Here is a 24,587-nt window from a genome sequence, read left to right on the forward strand (position 1 = left end):
GCCAAAAAATGCATAATAATGAATAAAAAAACCCATATAATTTCACATATATAAGTCGCATCTGAGTATAAGTCGCACCCCCGGACAAACTATGATAAAAAGTGCTACTTATAGTCCGTAAAATAAACATTACACAGTTATTTTTATATCTAAAATACTTACGTTTGTGGGGGTGTTTTAATATTTGTTATGCCTCAAAGTTAGCATTAGCATAGAGATAAAACTTGGACAGGAAGTAGTGACGCTAACAGTGAGTTTGCAGAGTGCTGTTGTTGCCAATTCGACTAAGATGTGAGCTTTAGATTATAAATTCTATTGAAACTACACACGTCTTTTGGGACTTTCTCAGATCTTCACTGGCAAATACTTGTATTTCATGAAACTGTGTTGAATCTGCAGCAAACACCACCGCGTCAGTCTGACCTCCTTCCACAGGGGGACAGCAGAGGCTCTAGTGCGCACTGTCGTCCTCTCCTTAGCGTAGACTGTAAATATAAATGGACGTAGCTAACCTGCTAGCCTGAAATGATCATGGGCGGGTGATTATGTCGTTATTGCGTCTATTAGCCTTGTTAGCTTCATTTGACTGGCGCAGAACGCTGTGGGTGATGTCACACTTTAATGTGCACTGTCCCTGAAATAAATAAATAAATAAATAAAATAAAACACTCACTCAGTCGACGTCTTTAAACCGTCTGTGGTCCTTCTGCCAAATACACGTCACCCACCTGGTTTATATATATATGTATTTTTTAACATTTTATTTATAACGATTTTCATGTTATACAAAGAAGCATAATGACAAAAGTTATACATAAACATAACATAGAACCTGATCCTCCCGCACAGAAGACTCCAAAAATCCTAATCCTAACTAAATAGTAAGTAAATAAAAACAAAACAAAACATAAAAGCAATAAAAAAAACTAAACAGGTTTATAATAATTTCATGCATTCAGTACAGCTCCAGAGATTCCATCAAAGTATTATATCCAATTTTTCTTTTGCATATTTAAGAAAGAGTTTCAAAAAGCCGATTGGATCATCCATGAAGAGAGAAAGTGTCTGATCTTTCCATTTTCATAAAATATAGAATGTCTTTAATCCACTGAGAGCGAGAGGGAGGAGGAGCATTCTTCCAGTTTAATAAAACCAGTCTACAAGCGAGGAGTGTGTGGTAGGAACGTGCGGTAGGAGTGTGCGGTAGGAGCGTGCAGGAGGAGTGTGAAGTAGGAGTGTGAAGTAGGAACATGCAGTAGGAGTAAGAGTGTTCAGTAGGAGTGTGCCGTAGGAGTGTACAATAGGAGTAAGGGTGTTCAGTAGGAATGTACAGTAGGAGTACGAAGTAGGAGTGTACAACAAGAGTAGGAGTGCGCAGTAGGAGCATGCAGTAAGAGTGTAAAGTAGGAGTGTACAGGAGAAGCGTACAGTAGGAGTGTGCAGTAGGAGTACGCAGTGAGAGTGTACAGTAGGAGCATACAGTAGAAGCGTGCGGTAGGAGCGCGCGGTAGGAGTGTGCAGTAGGAGCGTGTAGTAGGAGTACGCAGTAGGAGTGTACAGTAGGAGTGTGAAGTAGGAACGTGCAGTAGGACTGTGCAATAGGACTGTGCAATAAGAGTAAGAATGTTCAGTAGGAATGTGCAGTAGGAGTACGCATTAAGAGTGTAAAGTAGGAGTGTATAGAAGAAGCGTGCAGTAGGAGCGTGCGGTAGGAGTGTGTGGTAGGAGTAAGAGTGTGCAGTAGGAGTGTACAATAGGAGTAAGGGTGTTCAGTAGGAATGTACAGTAGGAGTACGCAGTAGGAGTGTACAACAAGATTAAGAGTGCACAGGAGAAGTGTACAGTAGGAGCGTGCGGTAGGAGCATACAGTAGGAGCATACAGTAGGAGCGTGCAGTAGTTCTCTAGTCCAGTATTTGTTCAGGGGTTAAGGACTCAACATAACTCTGATGAGGAGCCGTCACTGGATGAAGATCAAGAGAAGCCTTAAAGTTCCTGACGACATTTTGAACACTTGAGTCCAGAAAGGAAACCACCTGACTTATGTGAAAAAATATAATATAAATTAATTTGTTTGTAATTTGTCTCTTTTTTTTGGAACATTTTAGAGAAATCTCACCCAACAGTCTCAAAGCAACCAACGAGCAAAACATAAACACGCCCTTTAAAGCTGAACACGTGTAGGACTGTTCCACGCTCTTTAAACGCGGGTGTCGCTCTTATCGGACGCAGCGCTTCATTAAACCGGCGCTTTGAGTCAGTTTTTTCCCGTTACTATAGCGTCACTGGGTGTAACTGTGACTCTGCTCTGGTGCAGGTCCCAGATGTTCACACTCATGTTTGTCAAAGTGAGGTCAGGGTGATTTCAGAGGACCTCTCCCTTTACAGCTGCTCACCCCTGGGCTGTGCTCCTCCCCGCCGCCCCCTGCTGCTCCGCCCACTCATGACCGTGGAACATGTTTTCTGGTGTGGTCTGATGTGTTTTGAGGGTCAGAAATTCAAAATAAAATAGAATATAAGTGTAAATGATCAGTAAGGACGCGATTGCTGTTTTTAAAAATCCAACTTTTTAAATATTAATCGCAAAACTTCAATCAGATCTGTGCCGCAAACTGGACTTTTCAGAGAGTTTAGTCATTTTTTAATCGAGTCGTTTCTTCTCATTGAGCCTCTGAAGTTGTTTTTTGGAGTGATTCACGTTTGAGTTTAATCTTTAATCCCCCGTTTTCACCTCCACTGTGACGTACGCGCTTCCGTCTCCAGTTTTATTTTCTTAATCGGTGACACTCGTAGGCTTCGATTTGTCGTTTTAGATGAATATTGTGATTTAAAATGTGTAAATTATAACAGAACGATCCACAGATGGTCAGAGATGAGAACTATAGAGACACAAGCGCAATAAGGGTGACTTAAATTGATTAAAATTAAAGTTAAAATGAACTTAAGCTGTAGCTAAGTCTTTCAAACACCGGTGTAAAGTGAAATATCTGCATTTACAGGAGAGAAATACAGAACAAAACAAACAACAAAAATAAAACACAAACTGCACAGGTCAATTTAAACATTAAAAACAGGAGCAGGTTGATGATAAATGTTTATCTCCACATTATTAAAGTTCTGCAGTGGAGAGAGTTTTACATGTTCGTCAAATATGTTCCATTTTTGGGAAGAAAAATGACCAAAAGATTTTTTCTCTCATTTCATTTCTAGTGCGGACGTTTTTTAGACAGAGACAATCATGAGATCATGTGTTAAAAGTTCTTCTCCACCTCCTCCCTTCCCCCTCTCCCCTCCTCTCCTCCCTCTCTCCTGCACTCCTCTTTCTCTCTCCTCTTCTCTATTGTTCACTTTTTAGCCATAGACAATCATGAGTTCTTGTATTAAAAGTTCTTCTCTTCCCCCTCTCTCCTCCTCTCCTCTCTTTCTCTCTCCTCAACTTCTCCTTCTCTCCTCCCCTCCTGCCTCTCTGCTCCTCTTTCTCTCTCCTCCCTCACTCATCCTCTCCTCTTTCTCTACTCCTCTCCTCCCTCTCTAGTCCTCTCTTCTCCTCTCCTCTCTTTGTCTCCTCCTATGTCATCTGCTCCTCTTTCTCTCCTCCTCTTTATTCTTCAGTTTTTAGATTTAGACAATCGTGAGATTTTGTATTAAAAGTTCTTCTCCACTTCATCTCTTCCCCCTCTCTCTTCCTCTCCTCTCTTTCTCTCCTCCCCTTCTCCCTCACTCCTCCTCTCCTGCCTCTCTCTCCCCCTCTTTATCTCTCCACCCTCACTCCTCTTCTCCTACCTCTTTGGTCCTCTCTCTCTCCTCCCCTGCTCCCTCACTCCTCCTCTCCCCTCTCTTCTTCTCTTTCTCTCTCCTCCCTCACTCCTCTTCTCCTACCTCTTTGGTCCTCTCTCTCTCTCTCTCCTCCCCTCCCGCCTCTCCTTTCCTCTCCTCTCTTTGTCTTCTCCCCTCTCATCCACTCCTTTCTCTCCTACTCCTCTCTCTCTCACTCACTCCCTCTCTCCTCTTTCTACTCCCTCACTCCTCCTCTCCTCTTTGTCTCTACTCCTCTCCTCCCTCTCTGGTCCTCTCCTCTCTTTGTCTCTGGTCATCTTTCCCTCCTCCTTTTCTCCTCCTCTCTATTGCTCACTTTTTACCCATAGACCATCATGAGATCTTGTCTTAAAAGTTCCTGTATCAAAATTCAACAAACAGGTGACATATCGAGTCAGTTTATCGCCGTCGTCGTCCCGTAAATACATTTTATAAATAAATGAATAAAATAAATACACATCGTCGTTTTTCTGTCTACCTACTTTTTCACTCCTCACCTTTTACGACTCAAATCTCTGAGTGAAACGGCGAATCTAACAGTTTAAACCGGAGTCTGAAGTCTGTTTGTGTTTGTGTTTTTATTTTATCTCCACATAATCCAGCACAGAAACGACGTCCCCACATGTCACTGTCAAAAACATCTCATTATCATCGCGATCAGACACTTTACAACTATTTAAACTTTATCTTTCCCACCAGCCTCCGCCTGCTCGTCCCATTCCGCTCGCTCTGTGTCTCTTGGCCCGGCGCCTGTTCACGTCACACACACTTAAACACACATGTAGGGTTTCCGTGCTTCTTCGGGACGTAACATTCACTTGTGTTTACTTCATACAGACAGATCTTAGCCTTTAGCAGAGTTACAACTTCCCAAAACCTTAACTTAAACTCTTATCCTAAACTATTTTAACACATATTTTAACTCGTAATCGTATTTTCGCTTTAGAAATACAAGATTTTTGCCTGATTTTGCTCCTCTTATTACACAAAACTGACTCTTTTATGTGTTTTTGTTTAGTGATGAAGTGTCATTGCTAACACTGTTTTAGCGTGTTGGCTGCAGTACACCACAAACGCCAGCAGGGGGAAACAGTGACACAAACGCCGCCACATAGCTCCAATTTCACTGTATTTAAAGGGCCCGTATCACGCTCTTTTAAAATTATAATGTCGTTTCTTCATCAAAAACACACCTAGAGTTGTGTTTTGTTTCATTTATACACGTTTGTTTACATCTCCAAAGCTCAAAACGCGCAGTTCCACCTTGTGACATCACGACGTGGTAGTTTTCCAGCTGTGTTTTACCTTTAGTTTAGTAAATATTGGCCAATTCCAGGTGCGGAAATGATCCAAACGATTCTAGAAATGAAGGTGTGTGGACTTTAAAAACACACAGCAGAGCACTTCCTGTATTACCACACGATGACATCACAAGGTGGAATGGAGTGTTTTCAGTTTGCGAAAAGAAAAAAACGTAAATATGTAGAATTTGTGTGTTAAACATGTGTGTATAAAACAAAAAAACACATCTCCGGGTCCGTTTGCGACGAGGAAACGACATTATAACGCGACGAGCCCTTTAAGGCAAGCAGAACCTCGCACAGCTTTGCATCCCCACAGAGTCACAAATATCTACTCACAAGGTAAAACGGAGTGTTTTCAGTTTGACACAAGAAAAAAAACCTAAATATGTAGAATTTGTGTGTTAAACATGTGCGTATCAAACAAAAAAAAACACAACTCCGGGTCCATTTGCGACGAGGAAACGCCATTATAACGCGACGAGCCCTTTAAGGCAAGCAGAACCTCGCACAGCTTTGCGTCCCCACAGAGTGACAAATATCCACTCACCCTGACCTCACGCACTTTTTATCCCTCCATCCATCTCTCCCCTTCACATAAACAGACCCTGCCCTCATCTTCGGGAGGAAAAAAAAAAACCCTCGCGTGCGGTCCAATGTGGGTGGAGAACCTTTTGTTATAAGCGCAGAACCGTGGTCTCGCTGGTTTACTGTACATTGTGGAGACACTTTTACCTTACTTGGGCATTGGAGCTCGGCAGAAGCTAAGGACGGGCTCCAGAACGGCAAAACTATGAAGCTGTCCTCGGAAACCTCGGACTCTATAATTAGCGGTCAGGACTGGATAGGGAAGTAGCTGTTTTTTTTTTTCCCCAAGTGTGTTTTTTTGGGGGGGAATGTCTGATGTTGCCGGTGATGTCAGTGCGCTGTGGAATGCCATGTGGAAGTATTGCATATCGAGCCGCACCATAAGGTAGGACGAGTGCGAGCGCGGGTTCTAAGTGCTGCTTTCGGGTTTGGGATTCAGACCGCCGGAGTTATTTCTGACAGCTGACTAATCAAAAAACAATGTGTGCAACCCGGTGTTTTTTTTTTTTTTTTTTTAACTCCCCGCAGCCTTGGAAGTGTTTTATCAAGAGCTGTAGTTTTGAGCGGAGACGTTTTGAAGTATTTGAGGTTATTTAAAGCGCTTTGTCAATAATAATCTTTCATTTTTGTTTTGTTAAGACTTGCGTGTGACTTGTGGGTACCTGGAAATTAGTTTTTGACTTGTTGTACCTGGTTTAAATCTGATATACAGTATACAGTAAAAAAAAAAAAACACATAAAAAAACTGAAAATGATCGTTTCAAAGCGTGTTCTATGTTTTTTTTTTGTGTTTTTCTAGCTATAGCACCGCTGTTGTCATTAAAAAGCCCATATCACGCTGTTTTCTGATCTCAAACGCTCTGTTCCACCTCGTGATGTCATCGTGTGGTAAAACAGGAAGTGCTCCGCCGTGTTTATAAACTCCACACAGCTTCACTAGAGAATCATTTGTGCGATTTCAGGCCTGGAATTGAATTGAATCTCTACTAAACTAAAGGTAAAAGGAGCTGTTAATGTTGAAAACTACCACTTCATGACATCACGAGGTGGAACAGAGCGTTTTGAGGTTTGAAGATGTAACAAACAAAAACAAAACACAACTCCAGGTCTGTTTTTGAGGAGGTAACTGCATTATAACATGACTTAAAGCTACAAGAGTCAGTTCTGTGTAATATAGGACCTTTTAAAGTGTATATAGTCGTGCATCTATAGTACTATTAACTGTACCAGCAGCAGTAGTAGTACTATGAAATATTTTAGCTTTAACTCAACTCCTGTATCTTTACTACGTGTGCGTCTCATCATTTCTTATCTTGAAAACATAGAGGCTCATATGCAGAACCGGTCCAGCCTATAAATTTAGAAAGTCGCCTCGTAAAATAAAGAAAAATATGTAGAATTTTATGTTTTATTTATTCAATATTTTATCAGATAAGTCGATTGCAGTGACGACCGGAGCAAGAGGCAGAATAAAGCACAGATACACTCACAAACACTCACACATCAGTCATAATGTGAGACAGTGGATCAGAACCAGGGCCGGTTCAGACTATAAGCAGATTAAGCAGCTGCTGAGGGCCCCGAGGCCAACAGGGGGCCCCCGAGAACTCATACATTTATATTGAAAATTACATAAAAATCTAGTTTTATTGGACACGAGGCTTGTGTGTTTACAGCAGCTTAAATATCCCTCTAAAACTATTACATTTGTTTTATATCTATAGTAGTAAAATCTCTGCTGCTGCTGTGTTTGTTTTTGAGTCGGGCAGAGGTGAGGGCAGCTCTGTGTTTACACCAGAGCAAGGACCCGACAGAATGTAAATGTAAGAAACACACAACTGGACACACAACTGGACACACAACTGGACACACATTAAAATCCAACAGAAACAAAGGAAAAATGTCTAGAATTTAAAAAAATCTTAACCCCCCTTATATGTTTGTGTCGTTCTTATACGTTTGTGTTGTTCTTATATATTTGTGTTGTTCTTATGTGTTTGTGTTGTTCTTATGTTTGTGTTGTTCTTATACGTTTGTGTTGTTCTTATATGTTTGTGTTGTTCTTATGTTTGTGTTGTTCTTATATATTTGTGTTGTTCTTATGTGTTTGTGTTGTTCTTATGTTTGTGTTGTTCTTATATATTTGTGTTGTTCTTATGTGTTTGTGTTGTTGTTGTGTCTGTTGTAGTTGTGACATTCTGGATGTTTTCAGTCTGATGTTGGTCAAATAAACACAAAAACAACTGGTCAAAGTGATGAGAGCAGAGTCAGAATGTGTCAAATGTGAATCACCAACAGCTGAGCCAGGAGGGGGCCCCAGAGACACATTCAGCTTAGGGCCCCCTGGACGCTGGGACCGGCCCTGCTCATTTGTACTTACTTTGTTTATAACCACAACCCTTAACAGTAACGCTCCAATTTACTCGCATATTTCACAAACAAAGCCGTTCCCGAGACAAATGGCACATCCTTCATTAGAAAAGTTACACGGCGGATCTTTAAACTTGACGTAAATACCCGGTAAGTGCGTGCTAGCTTAACGACGCTACGTGGGAGTGACACCGGAGCCCGCGCACACCTGATCCGCTGCGGTCGTGTGTCAGAAACGGCTCCTTCATGACTTATTCATACGAGCGCGCACGAGAAGCCGCCCGTCGCCGCCGCTCTGCTCAGGGGCATTGTGGGTAAAACGCTCCCGACGACTTAACATAGCAGATAATTGGGACGCCGCTCCGACTGCGTATAAGGTAAAGGCCGCAGCTCGACTTAATGGCAGGATACGGGAGATTTCGGGGGTTTGAGGTGAGGTTTTTGTTATGGAATCGTCGTTACGTGCCAAAGTCGACTGGCGTTCTGCTGCGGCGAGGCGAAAATACTCCCCGATATGGAAAAGTTTACACATGTCTGAGGCTTGACTTGTGTTCAGAATGTTTTTCCTAATGTTTTTTGGCTCGTTCGAGAGCCCTGAATCAGCATATTTTGCGTCTTTCGCTTGGTTTTTGGTGTTTATTTTCAGAACGTGAGCTTGGATAGGATTACACGGCAACACGCTCTGTCCCCGAGATATTTACAGAGGCTTTGAACAACACGCTCTGCAGGTTTTTAGCTGGTTTAAAGTTGTTTGTAAGTGTTATTCTGTGGTTCAAAAAGCAGAATTTTACTACTTGAACTGATGAAGATGATAGTTTTCTTGTGTAGTACCAGATAATCAACACAAGGGGGCTACAAGGCTCGTCGCACTCAGAAAAACGTATCATTTCTTTGGCAAACTACACTTTATTTGGGCTTGTTCTGCTGATCTGATTCTGGTAATTAAAGTCGTTCTGTCGTTACTGTCGATAAAGACGGAAACATGACACGTTTGGATCAGTTTTGTCGTGTTTTGTTTTAGTTTTAAGGAAAAATACTGTTAGTTAAAGTATAGTAATCCAGAGGGGAGAGGCTGAGGGTGAAAGAGGAGAGGAGAGAGGGAGAAAGAGGGAGGGAGGGTGAGTGTGAGAGGAAAGGAGAGGCTGGAAGAGGAGGAGAGAGGTTGAAGACGAGCGACTGGGGAGAGGAGGAGAGAGAGAATGACGTGGTGAGAAAGAGAGGGAGAGAAAGGAGGGCAGAGATTGGGGGAGGGGTGAGTGAGGAGAGAGGCTGAGGGTGAGAGAGATGAGGAGGAGAGAGAGAGAATGAGAAAGGGTGAGGGAGTGGAGGACGGGAAGAAAAAAGTGAGAAAAAAGAAAGAAAGAGGGGGGGCGAGTGTGAGAGGAAAGTAGGGGAGAGAGTGGGGGGTGAGTGAGGAGGAGAGAGAGAGAATGAGAGGAGGAGGGTGAAGGAGAGGAGGAGGGGAGAGAGACTGCGAAAGAGAGAGGGAGGGAAAGGGTGAGAGAAAAGGAGGGGAGAAAGTGTGAGAAAAGGGTGAGAGAGGAGAGGAGGAGGAGGGAAGAGAGGGTGAGAGAGGAGGGGAGAGAGAGTGACGGAGGGTGAGAAAGAGAGAGGGTCTGGGAAAGCCTGGAGGAAATGTCTGGGGTGAGGGAAGTCTAAGCGTCTCTGCCCAGGACAAGAGGAAGAAAATGGATGGATGACTTGAATAATAATAATATTTTTTAATAATAACATTTTGAATAAATATACAGTAATTAAAAAATAAAATAAACAATAATAATAATAATAATAATTAGATTTTTGTCAATAAAACAATAAAATGTGAACTTACTTTTTGAATAAATAAACAGCTTTTTGTTATTTATTTATTTATGAATTTAATATACTAATAATAATAATAATAATAATACGATTTTTGTCAAAACAATAAAATGTGAACTTACTTTTTGAATAAATAGCTTTTTATTATTTATTTATTAACTTAATATACTAATGATAATAATAATAATAATAATAATAATAATAGTCTTTTTGATTAAACTTTCTGTCAATAAAACAATAACCTTTGAACTCTATCCTATTTTTAAAACCTAAATCTCATCTAATCATCCTCGTTACGCTCAGAAAAATCACACTTAGATTTTACAAACACATAAAATAAATATCAACTACTTTTAAAACCACAAACTCACTGTAAAAATGTCTTTAACATCAAAATCTCTCCTTCCCTAAACGCCTTTCCCGCCGCTCTCCCTCACATTTCCCCCTCGCAGACGTCCTTTTATCGCTCCGTAGCAGCTTCAGTCGCCGCGTCCGATCCTCGTGCATAATTCACTCTTTAAACTCTCCCGGGGCGGCGTCTTTTTGAATATTTGTACTATATTTTCAGACGCCGGCGGGACTCGTCTGCTCGATTTTGGTCATATCTGCTCTGATGTGAGAGCGTCTCGTAGCCTGGTCGGACCGGACTGGAGGGGTTTCTGTGTTTTTGCTCGTGTTGAATCCTGTGGCTTTGAAACGTTGAAGTCGTGAGGGGAGTTTGTTTGCTCTGATGCGACGAATCCCACCTTCAAGAGACGAAAGAGAGAGACTGAACACGCGACAGATGCTCGTGTCGTTGCTGCTCGTTTTGTTCGATTCCTGCGTTTGTGTTTGTTTGCTGCTGATTTTTTTAATTTTTATTATTTTATTATTTCTATTCTACTGTTTTTTTCCAGTCGTTTCATCCAAAAGACACATTCAGAGAGCAGATTTAATGTATTTGGCTCAGTTGGTAGAGTGTTGTCCCCTGATCTGAAGGTTGCCGGTTCGAATCCCGCGCTCTCTCACAGATAAATGCTGTTGTTGTGTCCTTGAGCAACACACTTCACCCAATATCCATCTGGAGTTTGCAGGTTAATCTCCCCTAATCAGTTGAAAATGTATAACAGAAATGGCACTGAACCAGGTCTACACAGTACAAGGTTATATGCAGTACTGGAACAAGTACTCAGTCCTGTTATTTAAGTAAAAGTACAAATACTGGATATTTCACGCAGGTTTTCAGAGCTAAGAAACATTCAGATGTATGTGGTATGTATGTATGTGTAATGTGGTTTTGGTAAAGATTTATGGCTGTTATTATTTAGACACCTGCGCTAAAATGTAGTGAAGTAAAAGTGAAAAGTACCCACTGTAAAATGTACTTAAGTAAACATTTTGGGTATCTGTACTTTTCGTAAATGCAGTACTTTACTACTTTTACTTTTATTTATATTTCACTGCTGGTTATATGCTCTAGATTTTAAGAGATCTAAAGGGAGGTTAAAATAGGATTAAGTCTGGACTAAACTGGGACTAAACTGGGACTAAACCAGGACTAATCCAGGGCTAAACCAGAGCTAAACCGGGACTAAACCGGGACTAAACCAGAACTAAACTGGGACTAAACAAGGACTAATCCAGGGCTAAACCAGGACTAAACCAGAACTAAACAAGGACTAAACCAGGACTAAACCAGAGCTAAACCGGGACTAAACCAGGACTAAACCAGAACTAAACTGGGACTAAACAAGGACTAAACCAGGACTAAACCAGGTCCAACGTGCTCCTGTAACTTGATTTAACTTTACAAATACAAACGCAGTAAAAAAAACAGATGAAACCGGAGCCTCCACACGTCTGCTCTGATGAAGATGATGATTCTTCCCTCGGCTTCAGTCACTGACAGTAATGAACATGTGCTGCATTAACTTATGTAACAGAGAGAGAGGGAAGAGGAGGAGAGAGGGAGAGAGGGGGAAGGAGGAGAGGGAGAGGAGGTGAGATACTCAAGAGGGAGAGAGAAAGAGATAGGGAAAGAGAGAGAAGAGGGAGAGGAGGAGGAGGGGAATAGGGGAGAGGGAGAAAGGGGGAGGTGGAGGAGAAGGAGGGACAGAGGGGGAGGAGGGGAGGGGGGTGAGGGGGGACAGGCTGAAGGGAGGAGGGGAAAGGGAAAGGAGGGAAGAGAGACTGAGGGTGACAGAAGAGGAGGAGCGGAGAGAGTTAGGGGAGAGAAAGTGAGTGAGTGAGTGAGAGAGGAGATTCTCACAGCGAGAGAGAGTGAAGGGAGAGGCTGAGAGTGAGAGAGGAGAGGAGGAGGGGAGAGAGAGTGTGGCAGAGGGTGAGAAACGGAGAGGGAGGGCGAGTGTGAGAGAAAAGGAGGGGAGAGCGAGATGTGGGGAGGGGCCGAGATAGGAGCGGAGGAGAGAGAGAGGCTGAGGACGAGGGACAGAGGAGAGGAGGAGGAGAGAGAGTGGTGAGCTCATGCTGCTGCTGCACTGCAGAGCTCAAATCCGCTGCATCATGTGGTGCACACCTCCTTGGACTTGTGCACTTCTGTTCTCTTCTGTTCTCCTCTGTTCTCTCCTGTTCTCTTCTGTTCTTTTCTCTTCTTCATGTGTTTGTTGAGCGTTCGCCGTCGTTCAGTCAAAGCATTCAGCCGTGACGCACCAAAAGCTGAGGCAAAACGGCTCTAGATTTGAGAGAAATTAATGTGAAATGATGCTATAGAACACATTTGAAATAGCTCCCCACTCTGCCGTTTACACGCCGGTCCATGTTAGCTCGTGGCTAACGGCGCCGCTAACACGCTGGAGTTTAAAAACAAACGTGGACTAATGTGTTTATGCATTTCAAACGTGTGTCTTTTGCATAACTTGATCATTTTAATCATTTTGTGACACATAAGCCACAGGGAACGGCAAAATTAAGTATTCAGATCACTTCTTGCTAAAAAGGCGGCGTCTCTGTGGTTTTTTTCTTCGCCTGCATGTTCCATAGTTTGACATTAAACGTGTGTATCTCCATGGAGACAAGCGCGTGACACAACTGGGGCAAGGTACAGGTTAGATCTGTGGACCTGGGCAGAAGACTTAAGGTAACAACCATAGACTGTAAATGTAAATAGACAGAGCTAACCTGTTAGCCGCAAAGGAAGTGAACAGGAAGTGACTCTGGCTCCAATTCACTTTCTATTGAAAAACTGTGGTCCCTCTCTCTGTACCTGCTGCTGTCAGACTCGTCATTTTGGTTTTAAATGTTCGTATTAACCCGCTTTACATGATCCTGGGGTTTTTATTTCACTATTGTGTCTGTAAATCAAGATATGAACAGACAGGGCCAGACAATAACAGACAGGGCCGGTCCCAGCTTTCAGGGGGCCCTAAGCTGAATGTGTCTCTGGGGCCCCCTCCTGGCTCAGCTGTTGATGATTCACATTTGACACATTCTGACTCTGCTCTCATCACTTTGACCAGTTGTTTTTGTGTTTATTTAACCAACATCAGACTGAAAACATCCAGAATGACACAACTACAACAACACAACAACAACACAAACGAATAAGAACAACACAAATGTAGAAGAACAACACAAACGTATAAGGGGGGTCAAGAATTTTTAAATTCTAGACATTTTTTCTTAATTTCTGGTGGATTTTCATGTGTTCCAGTTGTGTGTTCAGTTGTGTGTCCAGTTGTGTGTTTCTTACATTTACATTCTGTCGGGTCCTTGCTCCGGTGTAAACACAGAGCTGCCCTCACCTCTGCCCGACTCAAAAACAAACACAGCAGCAGCAGATATTTTACTACTATAGATATAAAACAAATGTAATAGTTTTAGAGGGATATTTAAGCTGCTATAAACACACAAGCCCCATTTATATTATTTTTAATATAAATGTATGGGCTCTTGGGGGCCCCCTGCTGGCCTTGGGACCCTAAACAGCTGCCTAATCTGCTTATAGGCTGAACCGGCCCTGATAACAGACAAATCTTTCCAGAGGTCGGTCCTACTAGCGTTAGCAACAGGTTTGATCGACAACATTGTTAAACCTACCATTACCTTCAACATCTTCGCTCCTGATTGGCTCTTTGGTTGCTATGATACTCACGGTCATGATTTTAAATGTGGAACTCTGCCGCTATACCTGCTAGCCTCGATTAGCTTCATTTGACTGAACGCTGTGGCGACGTTACACTCACTTAATCCACTTCTTTACACAGTCTATGGTAAAGCCGCGCTAATATTTAAATAAAAGTTGTATTGACGCACATCGCAGCACGCAGCACGCTCTTTTTTCGCTCACAAAAAAACAACTTAACGACCTGTTCCTGCGTGTTTCTGAAACCGTGAGCTCACATCTACCTCATAATTAGCTTCATCTCAGCCCTTTGTCCCTGCTCTTTTGTCCCGTTCGCATGTTCGCAGTGTTGAGGTGTAATTACCGTGTGGGTGTTACGTCTACGTTTTTTTTTTTTTTACCTGCATGACGGCGACGGGGACGGCGAGCGGTGGCGTCGTGAGCGAGTCTTTCCTCCCTCTCGCGTCCGTAAAATCGCTATAAATCTCCCACAGAGCAGCGAGCGTCATTATCCATGTGCGGTTTGATTGATGTGAGGACGGAGCGAGCTGGGCGAGGGTCCCGGGGCGGGGGCGGCGAGGGCGAGGGGGGAGGGGGGGAACCTGTAGCGGGGTAGTTAATGGCGTGACAACACAGTCCATAAAACGAAGTGGGCGCTTTGGGGGCTTTTAGTTCTGTCTCAACCTGCGATGAACAAGACAGTAAGTGGGTAATGTGTAAGTACTGCACCAGACGGAGGATTACACGGAAAAGATACTACGTACATAAGATACTACGTCCATAAAATACTGCGTCCATAAGATACTGCGTCCATGAGATGCTGCGTCCATGAGATGCTACGTCCATAAGATACAGTTTGAAACGTGTCTGTAGTGAATTTTTAAGGCAAAATGGCGTCTTGAAAATAGTCGATTAAAGATTAAACTCAAACATGAATCACTTTAAAAACAACTTCAGAGGCTCAACGAGAAGAAACGACTAGAACATGGTTAAAAATTCTGAAAAGTCCAGTTTGTAGAATAGAACGCTCAAAAAAAAGAACAATCATGAGAACTTTGTGTACTTTTGTGAATCCGTTACTATCAGACTCTTGTACTCCTGGAGTCACATGTACAAGTATTTCTATATTTGACGTATTTAAATTCTGCAGACGTAGCATAGCAGCTAAACTTAATTCTGCTTCTACCTGCTCCTTTCTGCATTTACATGACACTGCACTGACCATAATGTGACGGAAATCGCTCAAATAAATAAATAAACGTGAATTAATGTTAAAATCAGGACATGAGTTTGTTCAAAATGTCCTCACTCCTCGTTCTTCTTTCTTCACACGGGAGCGAGTGTTAGATCAGGATTTATTTTGAAGATTCCAGTTTGAAGCGTGGATAAAGATAAAAGCAGGTACACGGAAGTATTTGGGACGTGCCGACTGCCAGTGGGACACAAACATTAAAAGCACACTATGCAACTTTTCAGCTGGTGTCTCCATGGAGATGTTTTTGCTTTAGCTGCATGTTCTACAGTTTGACAGATAAACTTATTTAGCTCCAGGAGACAAGCAGCAACGGAGGGACTAAACCAGGACTAAACCAGGACTAAACCAGGACTAAACTAGGACTAAACCAGGACTAGACCAGGACTAAACCAGGACTGAACCAGGACTGAACCAGGACTAAACCAGGACTAAACCAGGACTAAACCGGGACTAAACCAGGACTAAACCAGGACTAAACCAGGACTAAACCAGGACTGAACCGGGACTAAACCAGGACTAAACCAGGACTAAACCAGGACTGAACCAGGACTAAACCAGGACTAGACCAGGACTAAACCAGGACTGAACCAGGACTGAACCAGGACTAAACCAGGACTAAACCAGGACTAAACCAGGACTAAACAGGACTAAACCAGGACTAAACCAGGACTGAACCAGGACTAAATCAGGACTGAACAAGGTCCACACTAGGACTAAACCAGGACTAAACCAGGACTAAGCCAGGACTAAACCAGGACTAAACCAGGACTGAACCAGGACTGAACCAGGACTGAACCAGGACTAAATCAGGACTGAACAAGGTCCACACTAGGACTAAACCAGGACTAAACCAGGACTAAACCAGGACTAAACCAGGACTAAACCAGGTCCAAACCAACTGGGCCAAGTTACAGGTTAGCTCTGTGGAGAGGTGATCCCACTCACAATAAAAATCCATGACTTTCAGGGATTTTTTTAGCAACGTTCCACACTGTGCAACATTCCAGGCATAGAGTATGAGAACATCACCATGACAACTTACAGGTACCGGACTTCCCCCAACAGAAAAGTTACATAATAGTTCTTTAAAATGGCTTTTACTTAGTGATTCACCAAACGTTCTTTTATAAATCAGAAAACAGCAGACGGGGACAACAAGATAAGCGCACAAAGTTGTAATTGCAGTGTTTATTGTGAAATTAGCATGTGCCAAGCTAGCGCACGAACGCGGCACAATGCATGCTGGGAGTGGGCCTGGAGCGCGCCTTGTAAACAGTCATTAAATCACATGTTTACCCTGCCCTTAATGACTCCAGGCTGTGCGTACGTAGCTCGGCCCCGGCGTCCGGTGAATCAGCCCTGGACTGTTGCCGTGACAACTGGCCTCGGACACGTGCGCAAAAACTGCGAAACGCCGTCCTCTTATGCCGTTTCCAACGTCGTGACACTCGTCCGTTGTCACCGGCGGTTTTATCTTGGCACCTTTCGCCGTTGGTTAGGTATATTGTCTTTGCGATGTTCACATGTGGTGGGCGCGGACCTGACAGGACTCCTCAGAGGAACCGGGATTATTTCTCAGTGAAGTAGCGGAGATGTAGGAAGTACGATGGAATATGACAGATTTAAGGGGTAGCCGGCAGTGATGTGATCTAACCTGTCTGCTGCGAGTTTAAATGAGCTCCCTGGAGAACGCGCAGACCAAGTCAATTTGCTCTGATGGCCGTGGCTCCTTTTAAAACAATATCTCTTCGCCGCTTTAATCCTCGCGCTGTTGGCTCCACGTGACGGCCGTTTAAACCACCTCAGGTATCGAGAACGGACATTTTTATGAATCAGAATAAACTCGTGACTTCGTCAGTTTGATTTTATGGACACAAAGGGACGTGGATGACACCAGAGGCAGCGTGATGTGAAGCTGGAGCGACACACAGGCCGAGAACTGGACACTGGACGTTTGTTCAGATTTTTTAAAGATGTGTTAATAAAAGAAGGATGGAAAGTGCAAAAGTGAAACTAATCAGGACTAAACCAGGACTAAACCAGGTCTAAACCAGGTCTAAACCAGGACTAAACCAGGTCTAAACCAGGGCTAAACCCGGTCCAAATCTGGACTAAACCAGGTCTAAACCAGGACTAAACCAGGTCTAAACCAGGTCTAAACCAGGACTAAACCAGGTCCAAATCTGGACTAAACCAGGTCTAAACCAGGACTAAACCAGGTCTAAACCAGGTCCAAATCAGGACTAAATCAGGACTAAACCAGGTCCAAATCTTTACTAAATCAGGACTAAACCAGGCCCAAATCTGGACCAAACCAGGACTAAATTAGGACTAAACCAGGTCCAAACCAGGGCTAAACCAGGTCTAAACCAGGTCCAAATCAGGACTAAATTAGGACTAAACCATGTCCAAATCAGGACTAAACCAAGACTAAACCAGGACTAAACCAGGTCTAAACTATGTCTAAACCAGGTCCAAACCAAGTCTAAATCAGGATTAAACAAGATCGGTACCAGGACTAAACCAGGTCCAAACCAGGACTAAACCAGGTCCAAACCAGGTCCATACCAGGACTAAACCAAGTCCAAACCAGGACTAAACTAGGTCCAAACCAGGTCCAAATCAGGACTAAACCAGGACTAAACCAGATCTAAACCAGGTCTAAACCAGATCTAAACCAGGACTAAACCAGGACTAAACCAGGTCTAAACCAGGTCTAAACCAGGTCTAAACCAGGTCTAAACCAGGTCTAAACCAGGACTAAACCAGGTCCAAACCAGGTCCATACCAGGACTAAACCAAGTCCAAACCAGGACTAAACTAGGTCCAAACCAGGTCCAAATCAGGACTAAACCAGGACTAAACCAGATCTAAACCAGGTCTAAACCAGATCTAAACCAGGACTAAACCAGGACTAAACCAGGTCTAAACCAGGTCTAAACCAGGTCTAAACCAGGTCTAAACCAGGTCTAAACCAGGTCTAAACCAGGTTGCACCTAAACCCACACACAAAATATAAATTGGTACTAAATTTGACTAAAGCAAAGACTAAACAAAGACCCAGTGAGTTACATAAACCAGGACTAACCCAGAGCAGTGGAAATCTGTATTAATCACACTTTCCTTCTCCTCCGCCTCAGTCTCCACAGAGCTGTACACCAGCGCCCTCTGTTGGCCGACTCGGCTCACAGCGGCAGGATCCGGCCTACAGCCCTGTTCAAATCTCCTGCCTCGCTTTGATGGGGTCTTATGTTAATCTGCCTCCTACTGCGGGGATAGTCTCGAGTTTGGCACCAAAAGGAAACTTCCAGCATCAAAGTTATGTGCTTTTCAAAATGGCTGCCCACTCAATTGAATTAGACCAGTGTGAGTTTAGGCCAAGGGCAGAGGAGGAACGATCTGGACCAAATGATGCGTCTGGATTTAAAGTAATGACTCCGACGTTTTATTGTGGGGAATGGGAAGACGGATGGAGATGGAGGTGGGTGGAGGCTCCTTGGGATTTAACGCCGCCGTGTCCTGTTTGTGGCCATATTGTGAATAGATCGTGTTTGTCTGACGATCTGAGGGTCGTTGGTTCGAATTTTGCCCTAATTTTGTGATTTTTTTCCATGAAACTTGTTCAAATTTGCATAGTTTTGATGCTTGTTTTACTGATTTAGCACTTTACATAGGTGCTAGGAAGGGCATCTGGCATAAAACCTACTGTATATAAATGTACGCTGTGTGACTCGGTCGTTATATAGAGTTTTTTTCAGGCCTGATACTTGTTATTAGAGTTTTTAGTATCAATTAGTATCCGGATTTTAAATTTAAGTTAGTTTACACTGTTCTAGCACTCATCACGTAATCTAGGAAGGGCATCTGGCATAAAACCTACTGTATATATGAGTAAGTACATGCTGGAAGACACAGTTGGGTGCAGAAGTAAAAGGACAAAGACTAGGCCTGTCACGACAATTTGAAGTTTGATATATCCTTGAAGAAAGTATAGATGATAAATGATAATAATGAAGCTAATTTATGCAAAATCATGAAGTAAGATTATCCTAAAAAACTTGTTAAATGTAAAATATTGTTGAGAATACACTTAGTAGTTGGTTCCTGTTATAATGAGTCTTAGAAATGATTCATTCACGTCCTACAACTCAAATCCTGTAGTACAGAACAAAGCGAAAACATTACAGCATCGTGTGTTTTTATTGATTCATTTCTTAAAGGTCTTATGTTATGCAAAACTGACTCTTGTAGCTTTAATCCATGTTTTAATGTTGTTACCGCCTCAAAAACAGACCTGGAGTTGTGTTTTGTTTCATTCACATTCATCTCCAAAGATCAAAACGCTCTGTTCCACCTTGTGATGTCATCAAGTGGTAGTTTCCAACTGGTTCAAAAGCTCCTTTCACCTTTTGTTCGGTGGAGATCGGCAATTCCAGAACTGAAATCGTCCAAATGATTCTAGAAATGGTGTGTGGAGTTTAAAAACACAGCGGAGCACTTCCTGTATTACCACTTGATGACATCACAAGGTGGAACAGAGCGTTTTCTCATGCTAAATATGCAGGGTTTGTGTGTTAAACGTGTGTCTGTTAGTGACGAGGAAACAACATTAAAACAGATCAGAAAACAGTGCAACATGGACCCTTTAAAATATTACATCATATCTGTAATTATCACTATTCTCCATTCTTATGTAACTAAAAAACCTAAACATAATATTTCTGTTCACTCTTAATTCACTCAAAAAAAAAAAAAAAAAAAAAAAAAAAAAAAAAAGGAAATATAGGAGAAGAATTTTTTATATATTTGAAATAGATCTATTATTATTATTTATTATTATTATTATTTTGCTTCTGATAAAAATTATGACATATATTTTTCTGTGTAACCATTTTAAAGTTGTTTTTTTTTGTTGTTTTTTTTTGGGGGGGGGGGGGGGTCGGTCCCGACAAGGGAAAAAAATAAAAATAAAAAATAGGAGAGGAATTTTGTCACCTTCAGTTGAATTGTAGTAATCTGTATTTAAAATACATAAATAAAATGTATATATTTTTTTGCCTCCAATGAAAAATATGACGTATATTTCTTTTGTGTAATCATTTTTAAAGTGGTTTTTTTTCTTTCTTTTTTTTGTCCCCACAAGAAAAAAAAAAAGGAAAAATAGGAGAGAAATTTTATCATTGTAGTAATCTAGATATTTGAAATAGATAAATTATTATTATTATTATTATTTTGCTTCCAATGAAAAATATAACACATATTTTTCTATGTAACCATTTTAAAGTGTTTTTTTTTTTTTTTTTCTGTCCCCACACGAAAAAAAAAAAAACATGATGTAGTGTCCTCTCCAAAGACAATAGTTCAGGTTGAGGGCTCACATTCCCTCTTGGTGCAGGAAAAAAAAAATCGCTTTGAAAAAAAAATGGATGACCTTGCAAAGCCTCCCCACGCCGGGCTGTGTATCTGTCCCCAGTGCTGCACATAGATCAACACAGCAGCTGAATAAATGGCTGCAGTGGAGAGATGGAGGGGGGAGACGAGGGACGAGAGAAGGGACGAGGGACAGAGGGGGGGAGGGGTTTTGTGGGACAGCTGATGTGAAGTGGGCGGGGCTTATTTCCCATTGACGTTTAGTGCGAATGTGCTGATGAAGAGCGCAGTCCGGTGGCTCGCGTGTAAACAGAGACGGATCTGTCATCGCTGTGGACGTCTGTGTGGAGGTACGGGACGCGTTTCTTTAAAAATATGATGGACGTAGCAGATGTGCGTGTGAAGAAGTGGTACAGCGGGATTTGGCGAGTTTTTTGGCGTGTTTTCGTTTGACTAATTGGCTCCGAGACAGATTTGATTCTCTAAAAAAAAAAAAAAAGTATCGCTTGTTTTGGTTGGTTGATAGTAGCAGCTGTTCTTGTTGTTTTTAGCATCTCGTTGCACTTTCTGAGCTGTAAAATATTCGTAAAGTTCTGAAAATTTTAAATAAACTCTTCATCGTAAAAGAAAAGAAGTGTTGTCTTAGCGTTAGATTTAAACGTGCGACGGTGGCTCAGTTGGTAGAGCGAACGTGTCCACTCACCGATGCAAACGTTGGTGAAATTGTCCAAAATTTCCAGTTCTAGCTCCCGCAAATGAATGCTGTTGTTGTGTCCTTGGGCAAGACACTTAACCATGAACCATTTATGAAGTACAAGGTGGAAAATCGCTGTATAAAAATGTAATTATTTACCTTAATTGTGCAGTAGAATATTTTATTACTGTATTTACATATTACTACCGTCTTATATTTGTGCAGTGAAGTGTTTTGAATTGGCTAATTGGCTTAATACTAAAATTTCAACACCAACTTTGACACCAAGATGATGTTTTTTTTTGTCTTTTTAATACAAAATAAAGTTAATTTATGTAATATTTCCATGTGGTTTGGCTTTTCCCAATCAAAACCAGTCTAAAATTACATAAAGTTAGACCTGTTATAGTAATCGTTCCATATATGAAACCTAGAAATATATTTTTTGGGGTCAAAATTAGCACTACTGGGATTTTATTTTTGTTATTTTTTGGCTTTATGATCAAATTTAAGATGTAAATAGTTGAATTAATAACTTCTCTGACTCATTACAGACGCAAACTAAGGACTAAAGTGTTTCATTCTGCTGTTTCTTTATTACAGCTCATGATTTTTTAACAATATTACAGATTTAGAATAGTTTTTGCGGTTTAAATCTACTCTTGTGGCAATAAATATTATCGTTTATTGTCTATATTTACTTCAACGATCTGTCGAACTTCCAAATCGTGACAGGTCTAATACCAAGACCATTCAAAAACAAACAAAGAAAAATCAATGTTTTCCCCAGTATCCATTCAAATGACTGTGTAGTTTCAGTACTTGTTTGTGTATTGATTACTTTTCACAGCCCCAGTGAGGCCGATTATTATGTAAACCCATTGTGTGCCAATGCATGCCGTCTCTGACCTGACGTCACCATCGCCATCACGTCGCTCAACAAAGAACAGAGCCTGTTTATCTGTCCTCTCCTTTTCTTCTTCTGCTGTGGGATCTCTACCTCCACCGCGCTCCACCTCTCACGTGACCTCTGGATCCTGTCTCTTTTGTGTCAAACTCCACACATTGACGTTTTTTCCCTTTGTAACGTATGGCAGAGATAGTAATTGCTGTTTGCGGCGCGCGGCCCTAATTAGACCTTAGGAGAGTGGATGGGCCGTGCGTGTGGGCCGTGCGTGTGGGCCGTGCGTGCGGGCCATCATTAGGGGCCCGTCGGATGCGCAGAGCTAAGCAGAGGCTACGCTAGCTCTGAGAAGAAAGAGGTTTACTGTACTGCTCCATACACTGGAACGAGTCACATGTTTAGCTGTGTGTTGTTGCTAGGTTACAGTTTCACGCTAGAGTAAACTAAGATGCTATTGGTCTGATGGTGTTAAAAAAAAAAACTCCTTACGTCAAGTCTAATTTATCGTACGGATGGAAAAATAAACAATAATATCGTTTATCGTGATAAAAAGAGTTGACAATAATCGTTTGTGGGGCATTTTTTATAATCGTGATAGTCGCTAACAAAGATAATCGCCGTTATGTCACGCGAATAAGCAGAAAAAATGACTTATCCACAGGGGAGTCAACAGGAGGGACAAAGGGGTCTGTCGTCGGGGGCCCAGGGTCTTAGGGGGGCCCAGAATTGGATCCTCTTCCTATTAATTTGTATTACAGGGGGCCCATGTGGAGCTTATAGCCCCAGGACTTTAAATTTCAGTGGACGGCCCTGCTTATTATCCGTAATATTCTCTGTTTAAGTTATAATTATTCATTTCCATAACAACTTTAATAATTATCGTGATATAATTGTTAATCGCAATTATTTTGGTTATGATAATCGTCACACAAAGTCATATAAATATCATTCCAGGCCTAATTTATAGCCAAAATAAGTCCATAAAACGTGATTTATAATACAAAAGTTGTCAAAATTCTCACAGTGGGTGACAGTAGCGTAGTTGGTTGGAGCGTTTGTCCACTTATCTGATGGTTACCGGTTCAAATCCCGCTCTAAACATTAAACATCATTGGTAGAGCGGTTCATATTTGTACCATATCACAACAGACTTTTTAAATAGGCTTTTTTGCCTGTATTATTTGTGTTATTTCCTTAGTGGCTCATAAAATCGCTACTTGCCTGGAATGTTTCATAGTATCGCATTAAACCAAACCTCAATCCTTCGTTTATTTAATTACGGGCATTTTTATTGACCAAAAACACTTGGTTTGATGGCGGCTTGTTTCCGTGGAGATTAAGTTTCATCCCATTTTGTGGAACATGAGCAAAACTCTGACGTTTTCAGCCCCTCCACCTCAAAGCCCCTTAGTCCAATGAAGTTCATCACGTTTTCCCATGATTTCATTTAATTGCTGCTTTTTTCCAGACCAAGGTTTAGTTTTGTTTTCATCCCTGACAGTTTGGGCTGCTCACTAGCGCCTCACAGTGGTCACGTTTAAGCAGGTTTGAGCGCTGTTTCCTATTGGTAACTCAGATCGAGAACCACGTTACGGACTAAAAACGGAGCGAACATCATTGAGACGGAGCAAAACAAACATCGTCACTGGATTAAAGGTTTTATATTACACCAAATCAACTACTGTGAGGTTTAAGTCATGTTATAATGTGTTACCTCAACATTTTCATTCAGACATGTTTGATTAACACTTTATTATTAGTCTGTCTACATCACATGTGTCAAACTCAAGGCCCACGGGCCAAATGCGGCCCTCAACATCATTTTATGTGGCCCTCGACAGGGTAAATTAAAAGGTATAACGGTCTTAAAATGTCATTTTATCAGGAGATACGCAGTTATGCAGCCATATTTTTACATCTAGGCAAATACATATGTAATATTTGCAACTTGAATAAGTAATAAATACAGAAGCAGTTCATTAAGTTTAAAAAGTTGCTACATTTATTTTAGTTATGGCCCTTTGACGGCAGCCATTTTGCTGATGTGACCTTGGTGGAAATGTGTTTGACACCACTGCTCTATATCTCCAAAGCTCAAAATGCTCCGTTCCACCTTGTGATGTCATCAAGTGGTAGTTTTCAAGTTAACAGCTCCTTTTACCTTCAGTTCAGTAGAGATTAGCAATTCTGAAATTACCTAAATGATTCTAGTGAAGGTGTATATAGTGTCACCAAAAAGTCCCCAAAGCAGGTATAGGATCGACCAGTCCGGCGAAAAATTCAATAAAATCGCCATCGCCAGACCATCCGACTCACACCGACTCAACGGCGCCACCTCGAAAGTTCAAAATTTTCAAATAAATGGGAGACGACTCGCATATTTTGTCGTAGCTCCACAAAATTCGCACC

At 41.9% G+C, this 24,587-nt stretch overlaps 1 protein-coding gene across 3 annotated transcripts in view; it reads left to right on the forward strand.

Annotated features, from left to right (window-relative positions):
- LOC117373171 (IQ motif and SEC7 domain-containing protein 1) overlaps window positions 1-24,587 on the forward strand; it is a 247,212-nt gene that overhangs the window by 155,292 nt on the left and 67,333 nt on the right. Inside the window, exon 1 of one of the 3 annotated variants that reach the window (XM_055222995.1) lies at window positions 6,041-6,089. The exons of the other annotated variants lie outside the window; for them this stretch is intronic. Coding sequence (XP_055078970.1) covers window positions 6,055-6,089 — 35 coding nt within the window. The 5' untranslated portion in view covers window positions 6,041-6,054. Of the gene's footprint in view, window positions 1-6,040; window positions 6,090-24,587 lie in introns of those variants that run through there. 3 annotated transcript variants of the gene reach the window in all.

Source organism: Periophthalmus magnuspinnatus, chromosome 7 (assembly GCF_009829125.3).
Source record: "Periophthalmus magnuspinnatus isolate fPerMag1 chromosome 7, fPerMag1.2.pri, whole genome shotgun sequence".
NCBI classification, from domain to species: Eukaryota; Metazoa; Chordata; class Actinopteri; order Gobiiformes; family Gobiidae; genus Periophthalmus; species Periophthalmus magnuspinnatus.